We start from the raw sequence: 20,290 nt of genomic DNA, 5'->3' as shown, positions 1-20,290 counted from the left end.
AGTAACAAGTCTTACTCCTAAGGCATCAAAGAGAAATTAAGGAAGCTGTGTAGAATTTTTAAATTATACCCAACATCTCTTATAAGCTGAAAATATGAATTTAAGTTTCCTGACTCATCCATAGATGTTTACTCTCAGACATTAAATAAATGACAGTTCTGGTTAATACTGAAACTTATTAGGTCTTACTATTTGTAAATTGAGCATGTAGTTCAAGGAAACAAAAGATGAGGGTAAGGAGTATTTAAAGCATTTAGAGTGTTAATTGTTGTTTCATGAAATTAAGTGATGTTGGGGTGTATATGTTCTTAATTTTTATTATTTAAACTAGACTTTGTATTTCACTTAACTTTTTTATATAAAATGTGGTGGTGTTTTGTCTATAGAAGCTTCTACCTTTTGCCTGAAGTTTTATTGCCTGTTTGCCTAAAGAGTAACTTGTTCAAGAAAACTCAGAGTTTAGGACTAGAATTGTTAAATGGCACAGATACCGTCTGCCACAGTTACATTCATTTGAACCCCCCAATGATTTAAATAGTTTACACTCCTCTAAATAAAGCTTTTGATTAAGATACACTCTCCAGAATGTGCACACCCGGAAATGAACAGAGATTTTCGGGTTTTTTTTCCTCGTGATTAAAGAGTCTCCCTCTGAAAACAGTTACTAGTTTCCAATTCTGAATTTTGTAGTTGACTCTAGCTACCATCCTCTCTCATATGTTCATGACATTACCCTTTGGGGGCGTTGTGCAAGCTGTGCACAGTGACTTGGCCTTGGCATTCACACAGGGCTGTCATGACAGCCCAAGCCAGGACCCAACATAGGAAGTTCAGGTCAGCCCAGTTGCAACTTGTAAAGGTTCCTGAAAGGTTCAGGTAGAGTCATAATGTCCTCTGGAACAGCAGAAGTTGATCAGTGTGTGTCCCACAAGGCAATTCATACATCAAAAAATGAGTAGATAACACTGTGGCTTAAAAGACACTGTATTCCCCTTAAAAAAGCATATCTCCACTGACCTCATCTCAGGTAACAAATTAAGGCACTTAAGCTGTATAAATGTTTTACTGTCTTTTTCACTAAAATGCCATACATTGAGCCCTTTATGAAAATGTTCTTTAACAATGAACTCAGCCAAACTTGAAATATTGTCCACAAATAGGCTTGGGTTTGCTTCCCTTTTTGCTATAACTGAGTGAACATCAATTGTTTTCTCCTTATCCAGTTTTGCTTGGGAATGATGTCAAATTGCCCTTACCTAAAAGCTTCACTGGTGGCAAATACAGCTCTGAAGAGTCTTGCTGTGTACAGTGTAGTATGGCTCCAAGGGCCAGGAACACTTCTCAAATGCAATGTTTGGTTTGATCTGCAGCAATATGCAAAGTAGCAGCAAATAAGTGTCTCTCTGAAGAAATACAAGACGTGTACATGTCATATGTTGGGTTAAAGTGTGTAATAATTGGTCACAGTCAGTGACATTTGACAGGATGTGCTGATTGTATCCCCTGTAAGGCACTGCCATAAGGCAAGGTTTGGGAGCCCGTTCAGTGCTCTGTAGTCCTACATTGCCACTCGATGGTGGATTTGACCTTGTGCAGGCTGTTAGTACAGTGGGGGATTGGCTTGTGCCATCCCTTCTGCAGCATTCCCAAAGACAAATTATTTTATAATTGTATATTTTGTACAAATTATTACAAAAATCCCTGAAAAAGAATTCACATGCAAGCCAGCTCTTCTGGATCATAATGGCAGAACCTGAATCCAGAAGATGATAAATCTCCCAGTTTATTAATATGAGTCAAGAGCAGTGCTTTAACCTCACTTCTTGCTTCAGTTTTGTTTGATATGACCCTGGACAAGAATCTATTTATTCGATATTTCCCAAACAAGCTTAAGATGTGAGGTTTATATTTTCCAAGGAAAATCAAAGTAAACCATTCTTTCCCAATAACCTCTTTTTAGGGGGTATTTATTCCACAGCTACAGGTTTTTGTTTGCTAGATGCAGCTTCCTGGCTTCAAGTGTATTGCAGAACAGCCTTGATGTGCCAGGACACACACATGTGTTTACATGCATGAATAAACACTTGTGAAATCAAGATCTGAGCAATTCTTATATGTAAAATTATGGTGTAAAAAGAAATTCTTAGTATTCATAGCCTTATAATTTGCAGAGAGAACTGCAATGCTGTTAAGTCTCAGCTGACTACTGTGATGTACATGTTAAACAGCAGGAACACGATATGAACAGAAGAGCATGTTGGATTGACCCTTTCCACTTAGGGGGAAAAAAAGAATGTTGATAAATTCATTTGATAAGCAGACTTTCGGTTTTTTAATGGGCAAATCCAAGTTTTAGATCTCTGTCAATAGGCAACTTGAAAAAATATTTAGGTAGACTGTTTTGTGGAATATTGTGGACAATTTGTTTGAAACACTGCAGTTTGTATGTAATTGCTTTTGAATCCACATGATGCCCATTTAATTAGGCTAATTAATTAGGTTTCATATGTGCAAGTGCAATTAGAATTTGATGTAGTGTATTTATGACTACAAATAATTTCCGTCCTCTGCAGTATGCAAATAGCTGTTTCCAGTGTGTGTTTTTTTTTTAATTGCACGCATTTTAGAAAAATTAATCCAATTGGATTAATTAGGGTGTTTTTCTGTGCCATCCACCTAATGCTCCTATATACTTACTGCTTATTAAACACCACTGGATCTTAAACATATACAATTTATTTTTGATACAATTTATTTTTTGATGTAGCATTTAAGAATACAATGTCTCATTTATCCTCAGTCTTTTATTTTCTGACTCTTCAGGAAAATTGAGGTTTGGCATTTAATTTCATTCCTTTCTACCTCATCTATGAAAAACTCCCTAATGTTATTTGTAGCCTTTTGACTGATCTTTAGTTTTTCCTCCTTCGCTAGCAAAATGTGTTTCTGTTTTCTCATTCTGGTGAAGGAATGAGAGGTGTTCAGGGCTCTGACATGCAGTTTAGGATTGTCTGCTGTGTGCGGTGTGGTTTTCTCCTGGCTGGATCAGTGTCTAGTCTTTGAGACACATAAAGATGAACTTTATTTTTAGACTTAATTCCTTTAGCAAATATTTTAACTGGAACACTTTCAAATCATTAATCAGTCAAAGCTTTTGCAGGATTAAAAATGTGTCTTGCTCTTACATTGATACTTGGAGCCTTTTTAGCATTACAAATGTAAAGATAAATGAGTATTTATTTTGCAGAGGATTATGAAACCTTATTTAGATTATTCTGATGATGGAAAAGATAATACAACATTTTATTCTATATCTAACTCATCTTTTAAAATATTTTTTTAAATAATACTTTTTAAAAAATAAGTGTTTTTATCTTTTGATAAGTTTTTAAAATGCTCTTCCTCAAAAAAGATAAAAAATATTTGTATCAGAAAATTGCAAATTTTTAATCAAACATAAGCCATAAGATCCCATGCCTCTAGTCCCTGTCTTATCTACATATATGTCTATCCATTGCAAATTGAAGCCTCAGGATAAGCTGATCTATATAAATATAAGCTTATACCCTGATGCATGAAGCTGGCTTTCTAAACAGCTCTCTCCAGCAGATGTAAGTATCCTATCAGATTAACTGTAGAATTAGGATTTAAAGGAAGAATGGGTAAAACACATCAGAGTAAAAAAAATCTACACAACTTTTTTTAATATATGTCTAAGAAAAATGCAATAAAATGGTGATAGATTTGTTGTCTTATGACAAAAAGCCCCAAACCATTAAAAATACCCTAAAGGTAAAACCTGGAATTAAAGGTTCATTTTTCCCTGCTGTATTTTATTATTCTCCAACAAGATGCTCAGGAAGTGACAGAATGTCCCTTGGTCCTCTGCTCCTATCACGGCCTTCAGGTCCTGTAAATTGTCCCCAAGTGACTGCAAACTGCCAGCTCATTAAAGCCACAAGAAAATTACTGACATTCCAATCAATCACCTTGTTTCTCTCTACACATACCCAAAGGAGTACTCAGTGGAAAATGCAACAAATAGCAGTTCTGGTTCAATATACTCCAGAAGGCTCAAAATTAAAAGCTTTTTCAGCAAAGGTGATCAATTAGTCTTTACAATTAGCTCAGTAGAAAATGAACATGACTCACGAATGGGTACTCAATTCTAGTGCTATTTCCATCAGATTGGTATGTTTTTTTTAATAGTTGTCTAATATTTTACTTCTATACCTTTGATGTCCTTCCCTTCCTTTATCTCCTGTCTTGAATTTTCTGTGTATAAATTTGTAATTTGTTTCCATCTACTTTTCTGTGTTGCACTTTCTCTCCTCTCTCCCTGCTGTTCTGCTGATCTTGCACACAAGAAAACAAAATTTAAATCCTCAAAAACAGTGCCCTTCTGAACTGACTGAAATATCTGTAACCTCTTAGTTAATCACAGCAAAGATTTTTCATATCATGTTTATTACAACTATATCTACCGAGCATTTCTAGATCTCTGTAAATAATTTATTAATAGAAATGTAATATTTTGAGGTGTCTGGGTTTCATTCAGGCCTATAATTTTCTGTTCTTATCATGGCAATTAATGTATGATGTAGAAAGTTTATTATCAACAATGACATCCTACTTTCTCCTCCATATACTCTGCCTATTATATTGGCAATAATAGGTTACCTAGAGGGCAAATCATTCATGCCAGTGCTGCTACTGATCTAGGGTTAGTATGACTGCTGAAATTTAAATACTTCCAGGAATAAATAACCACTGAAAATGTTGGTCACCTGTGTACATGAAATCTGCATTTTACAAACAAACAAAAACCAACCCAAATTTTGCAACCAATTCTAGGTCATTTATGATTACTATAAGATATTTTGTTAAAATATTATTAAAGTGCACGTATAAAAGTAAACCTTGGTATGTAGTCCACTCAATTGTACTTTGTATCTGTGGTAATTTGGTTAAATCCACAGATTTGGAATTTTCAAGATTTTTGGGGTTACACAAAAAACCTTATAAAATTATTCAAATCTAAGCAAAAAGCTTTGATTTGGAAACCTACTGCACATTGGCTGTGTTTACAGATCTTTGGCATGAAGATGTATTGTAGATGGAAGATGTGCTGTGCTGACTGGTACCTAAACAAATAGCCAACATGAGTTTAATGAAAATCACATTTTGAGAGTTTAATCTGTTCCTCACAAGAGCACTTAGGTTTTCTAGAGCATTGAAAGATGAGTTACAAAGATTTCTGTAGCGATAATGGTGATATTATTTTATCTATCATACTATTTTTTTTATGGACTATTATATGTTCATTAACATTTATGTGCTTTTTTTCCATTCATCTCTCTTCATCTCATGAAAAGCATATCTGGGTAAGTTAAAATGCCATGGCTGCTGAACATATTAATCTTCAGCACCATGTTTATTTTCTATGTTTTATTCCTACTTTTTTGTTTTTCTGTGAATCTTATGTAACAAATCCATGCAGAAAACTGAAACTGAATCCATGCAAAAAATTGAAGGCTTTCAAAGTATCCAGAATAACAGTAAACCTTGAAAGCATACACACAGTTAGGTCAGGACCTGCCCCTGAAGTGCTTAACAGAATGAGATAACGTCTGTCATTTTTTTAAAAAATAAACACATTTTGGGAGGTCTAAAGTCCAGAATCGCAAAGACATTTGAAAGTTTAAGTCAGTGGAAAAATTATGAGTTTAACAAATACTGTTAAGGCATAAATTCTGTTTAATTAAATCACAGAAGACTCACAGAGTACACAATTTTTTTTCTGTTTGAACCCTCATGCTGTTTCAAAGCAAATGTATATGCAAAAATATTTGTGCATATAATTTTACTGTTTTCTTTTTCACCAGTTCATTTTCTTGTTTGTTTTGGTTTTTGTAATTGTTAATCCAATATCAAGTTTAAAATCTTCATCTCTTTGATCTATTGTAGAAATGCTATTTCTTCTTGAATTTGCAGACTTAAGGAAGAAATTTCAGGAGGTGAAAGGGAACACAACTTAGAGAAGAAGGGTTACCACATTAATTTAGAATATATGATTATGAAATTGCTTTATAAAAATGGATTTGAAACTTTTGATCAGCCGGGGAACAGAGGGTCCCTAATGCAGTAAAATACACACAAGATTGCAAGACTATGTATTATGCAAGTCTGCTTATTTCACAGCTCTTTTATTTGGCTTTTAATACCAGCCCTCTGAAGCTCTATTTGTCAGGGTCTGTCTTAAGCATTCCTGAATGTGCTTCACTTAGCTGAACAAATATCTTCAGAAAAAAAGAATGCTGCCCTTCAGTTTGCATACAGCTAAAATGTACACCTAACATGGAATATTCAGAGCACTGTTACTCTGCGTTATCTGGGATACTGGGGAATATATACTTCCTTATTTTATAGATTTAAAAACATTGTTTATTAGTTGCATCTTGATTTCTGTATTCCAGTCTTTTTTTTTTTTTTTGTAAACTCCTTAAAGTTGAATACAAAACATTTTGTAAAACATTGGAAATTAAATTTTGTCCATCTTTTCCAGTCTGATCTGATATTTGGTATTAGAAAGGGGAATGAGAGTTTCAAATAATTTAAAATCCAGATCACTTAAGAGTCAAAGTTCAAACAGGATAGTCCTGCAGAAAATACATGTATATAAAATGTAACTTGTTATTTTTATTAGATATTATTAACGTATACAAATTCAACTCTTATTTTTTCATGCAATGTCCTGAGTTACAGGATTCTGGCATGTCTTAAATATTTAGCAAATGACAATAGAAAGGATAAAATCCAATTCCAGTTTAATTCATTAGAAATCCTCTCTCCTGGCTTTTTAATACTTTGAATGTATGTTAGATTTCAAGTGACATATGTGTTTAATCTTACCTTGAAATCATAGGATCACTCAGATAATTGTATATTTGCAGTATATTTGGTCTGTCTGTTCTGTATGTTTCTCTTCTAGAAACCTATCACGTACAGTACTTTGTTGTAAATGAAACATTTTAATATTGGTGATAATAATAATCATAATAATGTCAGTTCATAATCAGAGGACCTGCTAGGTAAAACCTTCAATCTGTTTTCTGTTTGAGAAAATGTCTGTGACTAAAGGCCATTTCACAATCTAAATTACCCATTAGCAAAATTGTTAAATCAAATCTGCTTGTGTTTTACAAACATGATCTGGCTCTTGACTTCACTGCGCCTCCTTTTCAATTTATCTCGCATTTATGATTATATTTTAATTAAGAGACATTATATATTTTGTGCAGTAGAATATCCCCGAGGTGTTTTCATGTGAACCCTGTTAGATATCAGAGTAAATCCTATTACTTGCAGAAATATGAAGATAGGTCTGTGTTGAAGTATTGTTTACATTTCATCAAGACCGTGTCTGGGCGTCGTGTATTGCACAGAGTGTTTGCATTATGTGTGTCAGAAATCCTAAGCTGTCATTGCTTGTTTGCTTCATGGGGGGCAGCCTTGTCTTCATGAAGAAAATTGAATGCCACTGAATGACACACTTTAAGGCAAGATAGCATTAACTTCCTACACAGTTCTATTTAAAGATTATTAATATTTTTAATAAAGTTCATTGGGCTTTATGCAGTGAATTGATGACAGCTGCTGATACAGAGCTAGAATTTCCCTGGTGCAAGAGAAGAATACATATGAAGTAGATTTGCAGGATAGTAACATAATTTCACTCATTATTTCTGCCTTCCTATTGCTTCCATGTGCTTCTCCTGTCCAAGGGATTTTGAAGCATTCCTAAGTCCCCATGCTAGGAGACATTTGTGCTCTCAGGTGTGTAGATTGGTCTGGGCAGTTAGTTGTACCTGGCTCAAGGATGAATGGTGCTGAGGCAAAGGGCCCAGTGTTAACAGTGACTTTAGGAAGTCATTTTTGGGAGGATTAAACATCAGAAGTCAGTGCTAGGGAGGCAACTCTGCTTCTCCAACACACAGCTTCACATTATGTGATTTTTCACAACACAGCTCGACATTATGTGACTTTTCTTTACAGTTCTTTGATAAAAAGGTGAAAACAGCTTTATGAGGCACTCCCTAGAACACACAAATAAAAGTATTTCTCAATTTTGGATGGATGTTAAACAGTTGATATTAATTAAATTTCCAGACTTTACAAAACCAGGCTCAGAGTAATGATATATTTTAAACAGCATATTCCAGTTGCTTCCATAATATCTCCCAGAAGAGGATTTTGTTCTTTAGCAGTAATAATGTTATCTTTTATAAAATGGCTTTAATTTGGAATTCATTCCAATGGTAGTAAGTGGTTTAAAGCCCTATCTGCAAAATAATAGCATTTCTAGTAATGCCTAATTAATGTCAATTTTTCCTTATCAGCTTGTTTTCATATTCTGCCAAAAACCTGAGCAAGCATGGAAATAATTGCATTTTAATTCCTTTCATCCTTGCCAGTGCAGCATGGACACATTGTAGTATGTAGTACTCTTCTGACATAGTCTGAGGAGGGGAAAATCCCCAGTTCCCCTGCAAAGAACCTTCTAAATTAGGTTGGCTGTATAATTCTTTTCATGATGCCCCAATCCCTGTATTTGTAATGAAGGGAAGAGGGAGTGATAAGCTCTAGGGTATTTGTCTCTTCTTCCTCCTGTGATCAATTGTATGTTTTTGCAAGGAAAATTGAACTGTGGTTTTGCTTTGGGGTTCTGTTTTCATGAAGCCAGTGACAATCTCATAAGTAGACATAACTGTAGACAATATCCTGTCCATTCTAAAATAGTTTTCTATTCCCAACCAGGCAGGTCACTGGATTAATTTTTCAGGTGATTTGCATAATTGGTCAAAATAGTGCATACTTTTTCCTAGATGATACTTTTAACTTAATGAAAGTGTGGATTTTTTTTCTATAGTGCTAGTTCATATTACCAAAAAAAGAGTTTTCATTGACTCCCAACTAAAGAATATATCTCTTAGTCAAAAACTAGAAATTCTGGGTTAAGTTTTCGCTTATAAATTGAAAGTTCAAGTTTTACAGATCTCCTAGTTTGTATTAAGTAGTCAAGGACTAATATTCCAAAAGTAAACTATAATTTCAATAAACTTTAATATTGTAATGCTGTTTGTAAGAATCATCTGAGGAAGGAATTATAAGTTTTGAAGCATTAAATTCTTCTGAAGGGAACAAAATATTATAAAAGTCCTTTTACTGTTTTTCTGCATCAATGAGTGAGGCACAACCCTTATGATGGCTATATTTCATGTGCATGTCCAAGTACAGGATTTATAACTTTATGCTAAAAATATTTTAAACTTAGAGCAATTTCCTTCTACATGCAAAGACCACTTGGATTATATTTATCAAACTGAGGCTTTGGCTACAGCACATATACATATATATAAAAATATATATACACACATATTTATGGTATCTCATTTCTGGCCCAGCCCCATTTTTTTCAGCCTAAATCAATAACCACAACTCTGTTTTCCTTTAGCTCTGTGAGCCAGACTGCCTCTGAAGTAACAGAACTGCTTTCCCACTCTGGGAGAATGTACTGGTTTGAGAATCACTGGAATAATTCTAAGGCTCCACACCAAGCCTCAGTACAAACGTTGCAAAGTCCCTGAAGACTGTCTAGAAATATGTACTTTGTAATTCCAGTATAAAGGGACTGAATTTTTCATAGAAGTGAGACCTTAAAGTGCCAATGCCTCTTCTTCAGGCCTCTCAGTTCCTGAAGCCACGCAGAGGTTTAACACCAAATCCAAGAGGAAAAGATTTTCTCCCCACCTGCTCATAGTCCAAGTGCTGCTGCTCTCCTGTTTGGAGCAGGAGACCAACACAAGCAAGGAAGGCCAGAGACCCTCAAAGCCATTATGTCATTTTCTACTTAGCATGTTAGCCAGCCCTGCTCTTTCAGCTGGGATAACTGAAGAGAATAGCCCAGATAAAGGAAACTGGGATCAGGTTCCTCTAGGGCTGGTGTCCACATGGGACTCCCAGCTGCAGAAGGGGCTGCTCCCTGGGCTTGGGCAGGTTGTGGGGAGGGAGCACATTGTACAGGGTTTTGTGCAGTTCATGCTCTGCCAAAAGTGGACAGGTGAGGCAGGGGCATTCCTGGAAGCTTGTCTCTCCCTAAGGATGGCCATGCCAGCTCTCAGACTTGGTAGCAGCAGGAGTCCTGCAGCCTGTTGTAGCATCTGAGGGAGGTACAGCACCACTGTAGCACCTGCAGAACCAACCTTGAGAGAAGGCTGCAACCCAAATACATCATCCACAGGTAGCTGGGATGTGGCCAAGTCTGGCCATGCTTTAATTCTGCTCTCCAGAGCAGACAGGTGAATACCTTTCATTCACTACTTGTCTCCCTGGGCGTTCCTGCATCCCCATCAGCTGCTGAAGGTAACATGGTGCTTGTGTACCCAGAGAGCAGCATTTCGTTTTGCTGAGGGTTATGCTTTCAGAGAAATCAAGGCTAGCTCCTCAATGGCTTAGGATATCTGAGTGACAATGGAAAGGTATGCTGCAAAGGCTGTGTGGGAGGAGAAGCTCCATCAGCTTCAGTAATGATGTCAGGTATTTGTAATGCTGCATATTACTACCGCATAAACTCAGAAAATAAAGCAGCTTTCTTTCTATAAATATTCAGAGCCAGGGATTTAAACCTGTATGCAAAATCTCTTGTTTGAGTTCCATTTCCTTCTAAAGCCACATTCTCTCAGTGTGGCTCCTTGGCAATGCAAAAATCCCCAAAGGACTGCTCCTTACAAGTAAAATCACTCCATTGCTTTTATCTGCTGTGATTTTGTAGTACATACATTTGAAAGGCTGCTAAGGCATCCATGAATTGTCAAGGGATAACTGAACTACAAAGGCTGTAGTAATAAAGGAGGACAGAAAAAAACTGAAGCCATAATTCCAAGATTTTCCTGTTATTTGGGAATATAAGCAAATTTTAATACTACATTAGCATAGTCCTTGTCTAATTTGTTTTTCACTATGGCTTGTTGCAGAGAGCATTCTTTTGTGTTTCATTCAGTAGGAGGCAGCTGAAAACATGTTGTTAAATACCAGAAAAAAAAAGACATTTGAAGGACTGCTTTTTCTACACCATCACCACAGTGGAAATGTCTGGTGAAATTGCTTAATATTTCTAATATAGAGAATTTTCCTGGTAGCCTAGCTGACTAGTTTATATGTTACCAATAGTTAATATAGCCAAATCGTTAATATAGCCATATTAAAAGTATCAATTAAGCTTTGAGAATGATGCTTTACATATTCACCAGCTGTAGTCTAGAAAAACTGCAGATACAGCAGATACAGGAGCTGTATTGCTATTTGATCAACCCAATAGGGAGACATTTATGTATATGTATAAAATTGAGAAATCACATAAATTCTATAATTATAAAAATATATACATCAGTAAACCATATAGAACTCTTTCATATATAATCAATAATTTAAAAGATCCAAACATGGAACTACTAGAGATACAATCAACTCTTAAATAGCCACAGATGGCATATTTAAGGTACAGAGTAGCTGTACTCCACACACCCTAGCATTGTGCATAGCTGGTGCACTGGCTTAGTGTTTCAAACACAGACACCTCTCAGATCCAGCTGCATTACATCCATGCTTAGTTCATGTCTAGAAGTTTCCAGTTCTGGGCCTTACTGAGTCATTACCAGACCAGAGTTAACTTAGTGTCAGGAGAAGTCCCTCAGTTTTCTCTTCACCAGTGTCTGTTTTGATACCCCTTTATTATAGGGTATACCGATTTTTTTATTGCTTTGGCAAAAGAAGAGACAGAAACCTCTCTTTTTGTATGTTAGATGTTTAAAAGGATGTCAGAAAAACTGAAGAATTGGGAATAGATTGAGATTACATTAAACAGGACAAAGAGCTGTATTGTTAACTGGTGTGTTCTGTGCTTTTTCTATGCCTGTCATTGTGCTTCACTGTTATTACCCTTCACAAAAAGGCAGAGTTGCATATTTTTGTCTCAACACACAGTTCCACATATTTACCATTTCTTGATCCATTTTTAGACATGAACTTCTGGAAGAGGCTCGGAGAAAAGGTTTGCCTTTTGCACAGTGGGATGGACCAACAGTGGTTGCCTGGCTGGAGGTAAGTGTTTGCCATAACTTGAAGAATTGAGTTGCATTTGCAGACTGCTTCTGTGTGCTTGTCCTTACAAACCTTAAAAGAAACTGCCACAGCCTCTTCCTCTCCCCCTGTGCACTGTGCTGTCAGCACTACATAGCTTTTGACACTGGGTGCTGTAAATTACAGACTAGAGCTGAAAAAAGTAAGGCAGAATCACACAGTAGAATGAGGACCAGAAATGTGCTTGAATCCCAAAGTTTTTAAATCTTTGAATCACGGAGTCTCTACATGTCTAGAAACCCCACAGACATTTTATGTAGAATGATGTGCTAATTTTAAATAAATGTAAATAATTTGTATCTTTCTGCATTTTAAAAACATAATGGGGAAAAAAGTTTTCCTCTCACCATTTTCACCTGCAATGTGGGAGATCCAGGTTGAAAGCTCTGATTTGACAGGCAGTGCCTTCACATCTGAAATAAAATGTGCAGAGAGCTGCCCTTTATTTGGAGGACCTAAAGGAGTGGGTCTTGGAAATCAAGAAGACAAACTATTCAGCAGAGCTGTCATCAATTTTGACAAAGCAATCAATGAATGTTTTAGGTGAAAGAACTACTCAAAAAAACCTTACAGAGATTCTGAGGGGAGAAGACAGAAAGTAAGAATGTTCTTATACAAATCCAAAGTCACTTTTACATGGCAAGCTGTAACACTTCAGTGCAGACACAAACTGTTTGTTGGCTCAAAGAACAAGTGACTTTTCCTTTCTTTACCAAGCATCTCTACTTTTTCACAACTTTTCTCCTGCCTGCTGTAGCTATCATCCATTGATCATCAGTTAGACCTTCTAAAGTTTTTCCCTTCAATAGAAAATGAGATCTCTCTCCAAACCTTTGACAGAAATATGTTAATGAATAAATGAAAGATGAGAAATGAAAGCAGCTAATATCCACAAATTTTTTACTTCACATTGAATTGCTAATTACTAATGAAAAATACAAAATGAAAACTGCAGGAAGTCAGTACAAGCATTTGTATAAGACCCTGGAAAATAGGATTATATCCTCATTCCCAAAAATAAAATCTCTGCTAATATGGAACAATCCTTAATTTGGCCACTACTTTACTTTTTAATATGACTTTAAGAGTTCTGTAACCAGATTTATATCAGTCAGAAATATTTAGTATTGCAGTAAAAGCTGATTTCCTGGAGACATGAACATACAAAGTTCTATATTTCTGAATACTAATACTATCACCTTTCAAGGTGATCTGCAGTTTCAAGCAGTTTTTGACAAGCTGTCTTGGGGTGACTTTATGATGCTTGTATTCCCAACGCAGGACACAAGTTAAGCCCTAATTTTTTTTCTCTTGATTCTTTTCTGAAAAATAGGATATGCTTCTCACTATGTAAGAGAGAGACTCTAAAGAGAAATCAGAATCTATGAAGTTCTTGGAGAATATGATGACAGTAGCACAGGAGAGCTCAAAAAGAAGTTTATGTTGCAGTAGTCAGTGCAGATTGAATACTGATGATAAAAAGATATGAGAATAGGAGTAGTGTGTTTATTCAGTGGGCATCAGGGCATTCAGTCAGCAGATGGACACCGTGTGCATTTTTTACTCTCCTAAAGAAAAATGTGTCACTTCAACTACAGTAAATATAAAAGGAGAAAAATACTCAAATTTAAGAAGTATATTGTGAAATTTTCAAACTTAATAGGGCTTTTCAGCATTAGCATTTATTTTGTTGCTTGTATGTAGCATAGATATAGTTGAGAAATATTTTAAGAATTTTGTGTTAAGTAATTCTGGAAAACTATATTGATCTTTATGTCTGAGATCTCTGTCTATAATGATTTCTGTGTTCTCTTTTAGAGACTTTTCATCTAATATAATTTTCTGCTAGAAAGCTATTTTGTTGAAGAATTTACTTATTTTGTTAAAGAAATAATTTCCTAATGAGCAACAAACAGTTTAATCTATTTATGCAGGGTGAATAACTCCCAGTGTTTATGCTTTTCTGCTTTTCAAGTGCATGTGTAAAAAAACTTTATGTCAAAATAAATGAGGTGATGAAATATGTTTTAAAGCTATGCATGATTTTCTCATGGCCATTTATGTGCAGCTGAGTGTTATTGACATAATTTTTGGTTTTCTTTTTTTTTTTATTTCATGAAACTTTTATTTTGGAACAGTTTGCTAGAATTAGATAATGTTTTTAAGGTTCAGTTTAGCATCGGATGGAGGGTGGTGTCTAATCCCATTAGTGGGAAGGACTTACTCAAACACAAAGTCATTTCTCAAAGTCTGTGCTACTTCAGGTCTCAAAGCCTGACTGAGCCTTTTGCAACCTGACACTCAAGTCTGTTTCCCTATGACATAAAAGTGACCTAACAGCTGTCTTTTATGGAAATATTTCCCAGATAAAGTATAAAACTCTTAATAACCACACACTTCTTCCCTCTACTGTGTCAAATGAAATGAAAATCCTTTCAATTTGCTGCTGCTTTCCAAATTTTTTGGCAAATTTCCTCTTTTCCATTACCTTGTGTCCTCTTTTAGTAAGCCTTTATTAAGAGAAAAAATAAAAGACAACCAATGGAATCAGCTAATTCTGATGGCCTATTTGAGATGCACCTAGCTAGGTCTTTGTTTTCCATTGTTATCCCTAAAATCGCAGTGATTATGGCATTCATTGCTTATGCTTTTCTCACAGGTTTTGCTAAGTATAATGTACTTCATACCATGATGAAAAATCTCACAAATATGCATCCCTGATATGAAATTGCCTCCTTTGGGAAAAAAGAGCTGTAGACACTGACAGTCATATTAGTGAGGCAGCATACAATGATAAAGCTGAGAAAAGCAAGAATAATTCCCACTTGGTAGGTCCTCTTACAAGGAAAGAATAAATGGTGGAGGAAGGGACTGTTGCTGGCCTGGACTAGTAAGACTAACATAAGGAGAGGAAAAGCATATAAGTACATATCTTCTAAATCCATTGGTGATGGAGCTGTGCTCACATTTTGTTGCACTTTCTAATCAGTATTCCTAGCTGGAACCAGACTGTTCCCAAATTTACTGTAAAGTCTGTCCCTGATAGGTTGATTATTTGAACTGGGCTTGATTAATTTCTACTTAGAAAATACAAGCTGAGAAATGTAAGACTGTGTCCTTTGAGTACACCATGTTAAAAAAAAGAAAGCCATTTTAGTACAAATGTGAAAAAAATACTTAATTCCTCCTAGATGATTTTCTGTACATGAGATTATCAGATAGGCAGTAACACTGCCTTGTGCTTAGTCACTAAAAACCTGGGAAAGGAGTAGCCCAAGGGATGGAGGCAGCTCTAAAAATAATTCAAAACATGCCTTGCTTTAAAGTTCTGATTACAGTAAAAACAAAAAGAATTCACATGAAATAATGGGAATTTCAAGGGTTGTGAAACAATTTTGTTTTATTAAAGAATATGATGTTCATACTAATTTGTGTGTTACCATGCTTATTCAGACTGAGAGGTGTCCTGACAATTACTTATTTAATATTGGTCATTAATGAATTGAATATTAGTGGTCATGACACCAAGTTTGACAGAGCAGAAGAAGCTTTTGGACAACACTCTTGGCACATGAAGTGATCCTTGAGGCTGTTCTGTGCAGAGCCAAGAGTTGGACTTGATGATGCCAATGGGTCCCTTCCAACTCAGGATATTCTCTGATTGTAATTTCATTTGAGAAATGAAGGAGTGCTTTGGATGAAATGTCCTTTCTCTTGACAGCTCTGGCTAGGGATGCCAGCCTGGTATGTCGCTGCCTGCCGTGCCAACGTGAAGAGTGGAGCTATCATGTCTGCTCTGTCCGACACTGAGATTCAAAGAGAAATTGGAATCAGCAATCCTCTTCATCGCCTCAAACTCCGATTAGCAATCCAGGAGATGGTATCCCTGACAAGTCCATCAGCACCTCCAACATCCAGAACAGTGAGTCCTGTTCAGCTAACTTTTTCTTCCCCACTTCACCCTACAGGAGTCTGCAGAAAAACTTTTGTAGTACCAGAGTGGGTCTATGATAACACACACGTTACAATCAGTGAGAACTGTCTAATAAAGGCTCAGAACTACCTGTTCATCACTTGCTTGATTGTTGATTACTGATAGTTTTCTTTTATCAGATATTTGTATTTTTTTTAAGGCATTGTTTTGATTATCCTTGATGTTATCCAAATCAGTATGGAGCATCTTATTTGTAATTTTGCCTTTATTTTTGCCTTTGTCTTCCTTCAAATCATCTGTACCTCCTAATCAGATTGTGTTTCTCTTTTTGTTTGTTCTCTTTATTTCCTTTCTTGGGGCGGAGGGGAGGCAGGTGTTGGGAGAGGTTATGTAGGAACACGGCTGTTTTGAGTCTTTTTCCCATTCCCCCTTTTTGCACCTTTTCAAATGTTATCTAATATAAGTCAGCTGGCTTTAGGTTCTTCATGCCTTTAAGAGAAGCAGTGATTGGAGGTGTGAGAGGAGCACCTGGAAAGCAGATGAGCCTGTGCATTCAGTGAGGAAGGAAGAGAAAGTGGTGGCAGAAAGGAGGGAAGCAAGTAAAGATGCACGGAGATAGAAATCTGAAAGGAAAGGGGAATATATAAAAAAGAGAAAGGAAATAGATCAGAGGAGAGTAAGAATGAATGTGCTATATATAAAAAGCAGGAAAAATAGGCCAAAATGATGAGGACAAAATGAAACAAGATAACAAAAGGGAAGTTTTTAATGCTGAGATATGCTGAGGGTAATGGCAATGAAAGAAGCAGTGAAGATTAACAAAGAGGAGGCTTGGTCAGATGGCAAACGTGGCATAGAAGTGAAGAACAAAGACTACTACTCAAGTAGTGTAGCTCAGATTTCTACTAGCAAGTCATTAGTAATAATAACGTCAATAATGTTTATATTTTGTAATATGTTGTCTTCATTAAATGTATGGAGAATCTTTTGGTGGAATTTAGAATTCAGATACTTTTGTGAGGTACCAGATCCACAGAGCTACATAAGCAACTGGGCAACAGCATTATTATTGCTATTGATTGCCCTTTTATCCTCATGTTGCTCATGTTCTTTAAATATTGTGGTTCACTGTCTGATACTTTCTCCCCTGAAAACAGTTTCGTGTGTCATTACCATGGTAATATTATGAATTGTAATGGATTTTACCAAAGTAAAGCAGTAAAGACTCAATATGATGTTTGAATCACTACACAAAATTAATTTTGATTTTAAAAGCATAAGAGGATATTATAAAGCAAAAAAGCACTTACACTTATGAAGTGAGAGAATATCATGTTCAAGTTAAAAACATGGGGAATACTTTTGCCTTGTTTTTTTGATTCTGCCTAACTGTCTGTGCACAAAGCTGCCCTGCCCTGGAACGTGCATTTCTGAGTCCCCAGTCTTTCTGCTTCTCCTCTTTCTCAGGATAAGAGTTAATTTATCTCAGGTCTCCAGAAAACACAGCACACTTCCATGCTCCTTCTCTGACTTTCCTCATTGTCCTAGTGTTCATTTAATGAAAAACAATAGGATGAGGACAAATAGTTTTACAAGTGAATTATCTTGACATATTTGATTTATAGTAGAACTATTAATTATTTAGATTACAATATGAGAATGTGATTTGTGAAGAATATTTAGGCTGGAAAATCTTTGGGAGCTGAAGCTTACCTCTGCACAGAGCTGTGAGCTAAAGGTTGTATTTGCCAGGTGTTTATGAAATGCAGTTTTAATTATTATTCTTTCCTTTGTGGCAGTGCTCTGCCGGATTTCATCCATCAGTTCTAGTTGTAAAACTCCATCACATCTGTTCAGAAGCCACTAATGAAAGATACAAACCAATTTGTCTAAAGTTGTCTCTAGTTGCAGCTCGGTAGAGGCGAGAACGTGGTTGTGCTGATGGTGATGCGCTGTTAACTTACAGTGGTGCTGCCTTTCTTCTTTACCACTGCTTACCTAATGTGGATCCCACCTGCCTTCCTGCGGGCCTTGTCTCTAGCCCTCAGGCAATGTTTGGGTGACCCATGAAGAAATGGAAAATCTTGCTGCTCCAGCTAAAACGGTTAGTCATTCCACTTCCACTTAAAATGGTTTGAGTGCTCAAAAGAGAACAGGCTGCTCCTGCTTTAACACAGATGCCATAACTTCTGTAGGTTGCTTCCCAAAGCATGCCATTAGAAAGGTGCAGGGAGTAATGAAATTGAATTTAAAAAACAGTTAGATAACCTTTCAGCACAAGAATTTACAAATGATATTGCCATCACAAAAATTGTGTGACCCTAAAACTAGTACTGGACTTCTAGAGTCTATAATAGTTCCAGTGCCACTGTGAAACCTCATTTAAGGAAATGAAATTGTCACAGTTACAGGTTCAACATTTCCCCTGTAATTTACTCCCTCTTATTCTAAACGCTGTTTTGTATTTGCTGACATAGAAAGAAATAAGGCTTGGAAATTGTTCATTACACCATGTTTTCATTAATGCTGAGTCTTTCCTGTCCATACTTGGGTATTCATGATCTTTGATTTCAGGTGTATGGACAGTGTCATTTATTTATTGATTTTTGTCAAACTCTCCCTTAAGACTAAAGTAAGACTTTTTTTTCTTTTCAATTTGGAATATATGTTATTTTAGGTTCTGGTTGTTAATACAATATCATAGCAACTCCATAAAAGTACTTGCAAAATATGATACAATTTTCCAGTGAGATCTCTGAAAAAAATGATCTTCAGTAACTTTATAGTCAGCCCAATCCATAAATGGTGGGAGAGGTAGTGGAGCTAAATTTTAATCCAATAAGGAATTATTTCTTCAAATTTTATGCTTTTTATAGTATTTAAAGGTTTCTCATCAGCAGTAAGGAAGCAAATTCTCATCAATAATTTTTTTTAAACTGAGCTCATTTCCAGTTTTATTATTGTTGGTAAAGATAAATGCAAATATAACAGCACTGAACTGACAAGAAGTAGAGTTGATCCTGTTTAACTGGAGAGACAGAAAAATATAATTTTTCCATAAAAAATGTTATACAAAAAGCTTTTTTACAATGCATTCTCAAGAAGACAGCTTTTTATTGTGAATGCTTCAAAATCAAACTAGGAACAAAAAACTACATCACTAATGCCCAAAATTTTAAGTAAATGTTTATGCTTTAATTGTGAAACTGTGACGTGTTTAAATAATGCTATAAAATTTCACCAAGATATAATGATTTTCTCTCTTGAAAACTCAGCTACATTTTATGGTTTTGGTCTTTAATTTTTCGGATAGTTTAGCCCAGGACATTGCCACTGGACAATTATTTTATTCATGCATTTTATGTATATATTTTCATTTTAATTAACAAGCATGTGAAAATCACATCTCTTTATAACTAATTTTTATTGTCTTTTTACCTGCTTAACTAATTGCTTCCTGCTGATAATACAGAAAGAGTCTGAAGAAGGCAGTTGGGCTCAGGTATGATCTTTCACATGACTTTTTAAAGTGATATTTAATAATAATGTAATTGGGTGCATCAATATGCATAGTGGAATATAATATTGTGACAGTATCTCAATGACTGAATTATGATTTACATATTTTAGAGTTCTTCTCAAAGAATATATTCTCCAGATAGTTCTGTCAGGTGAAGCACAAAGAGGTACATATGCTGTGAACATTTTTCACAAAAGAATTACCACATTCCAGAGACATATTCTATCTCCTATCTAAAATTGAGTTAAGAGTTTTAGAGAGTAAGTATTTTCCTCATTTTTCAGAATAAGATAATTAAATATGCCATGAATCTGAGAGTTAACTTTTCTAAAATTACACTGGATTTTTTTTAGAACAATTGTACAAGTATCAGTCTACAAATAGTATTGTATAATTTAGTTAGAACTGTCAATTACCTACATTTAAAAATTTTTCTCTCTAATATATGCACACTTAGACAATCTTGCTATCTTTACTGATGACATTCCTTTTCTCTTCAAAATCTCACAAAAATGAGACATAAAGGGAGTATATTTTCCCCTTATAGATAATATATCCATCTGGCTTTAATTATGTTATTCATTTTTTATGACACTAAAAACAAAACCAAAAAGATAGGCTTGAAAATGATCCTAAGC

The 20,290-nt window shown here is 35.5% G+C and overlaps 1 protein-coding gene across 11 annotated transcripts in view; it reads left to right on the top strand.

Annotated features, from left to right (window-relative positions):
• The window catches only part of PPFIA2 (PPFI scaffold protein A2), a 281,559-nt gene that overhangs the window by 249,246 nt on the left and 12,023 nt on the right, over nt 1-20,290 (top strand). For all 11 annotated transcript variants that reach the window (XM_088164997.1, XM_088164999.1, XM_088164996.1 and 8 more), the window contains 4 exons: nt 12,078-12,159; nt 15,920-16,120; nt 18,174-18,236; nt 19,605-19,634. In XM_088164997.1, the coding sequence (XP_088021123.1) occupies nt 12,078-12,159; nt 15,920-16,120; nt 18,174-18,236; nt 19,605-19,634 (376 nt within the window). The remainder of the gene's footprint in view (nt 1-12,077; nt 12,160-15,919; nt 16,121-18,173; nt 18,237-19,604; nt 19,635-20,290) is intronic.

This window comes from Sturnus vulgaris, chromosome 5, assembly GCF_052056855.1.
Source record: "Sturnus vulgaris isolate bStuVul1 chromosome 5, bStuVul1.hap1, whole genome shotgun sequence".
NCBI lineage: Eukaryota > Metazoa > Chordata > Aves > Passeriformes > Sturnidae > Sturnus > Sturnus vulgaris.
This window is presented reverse-complemented; position numbering and strand designations above follow the sequence as displayed.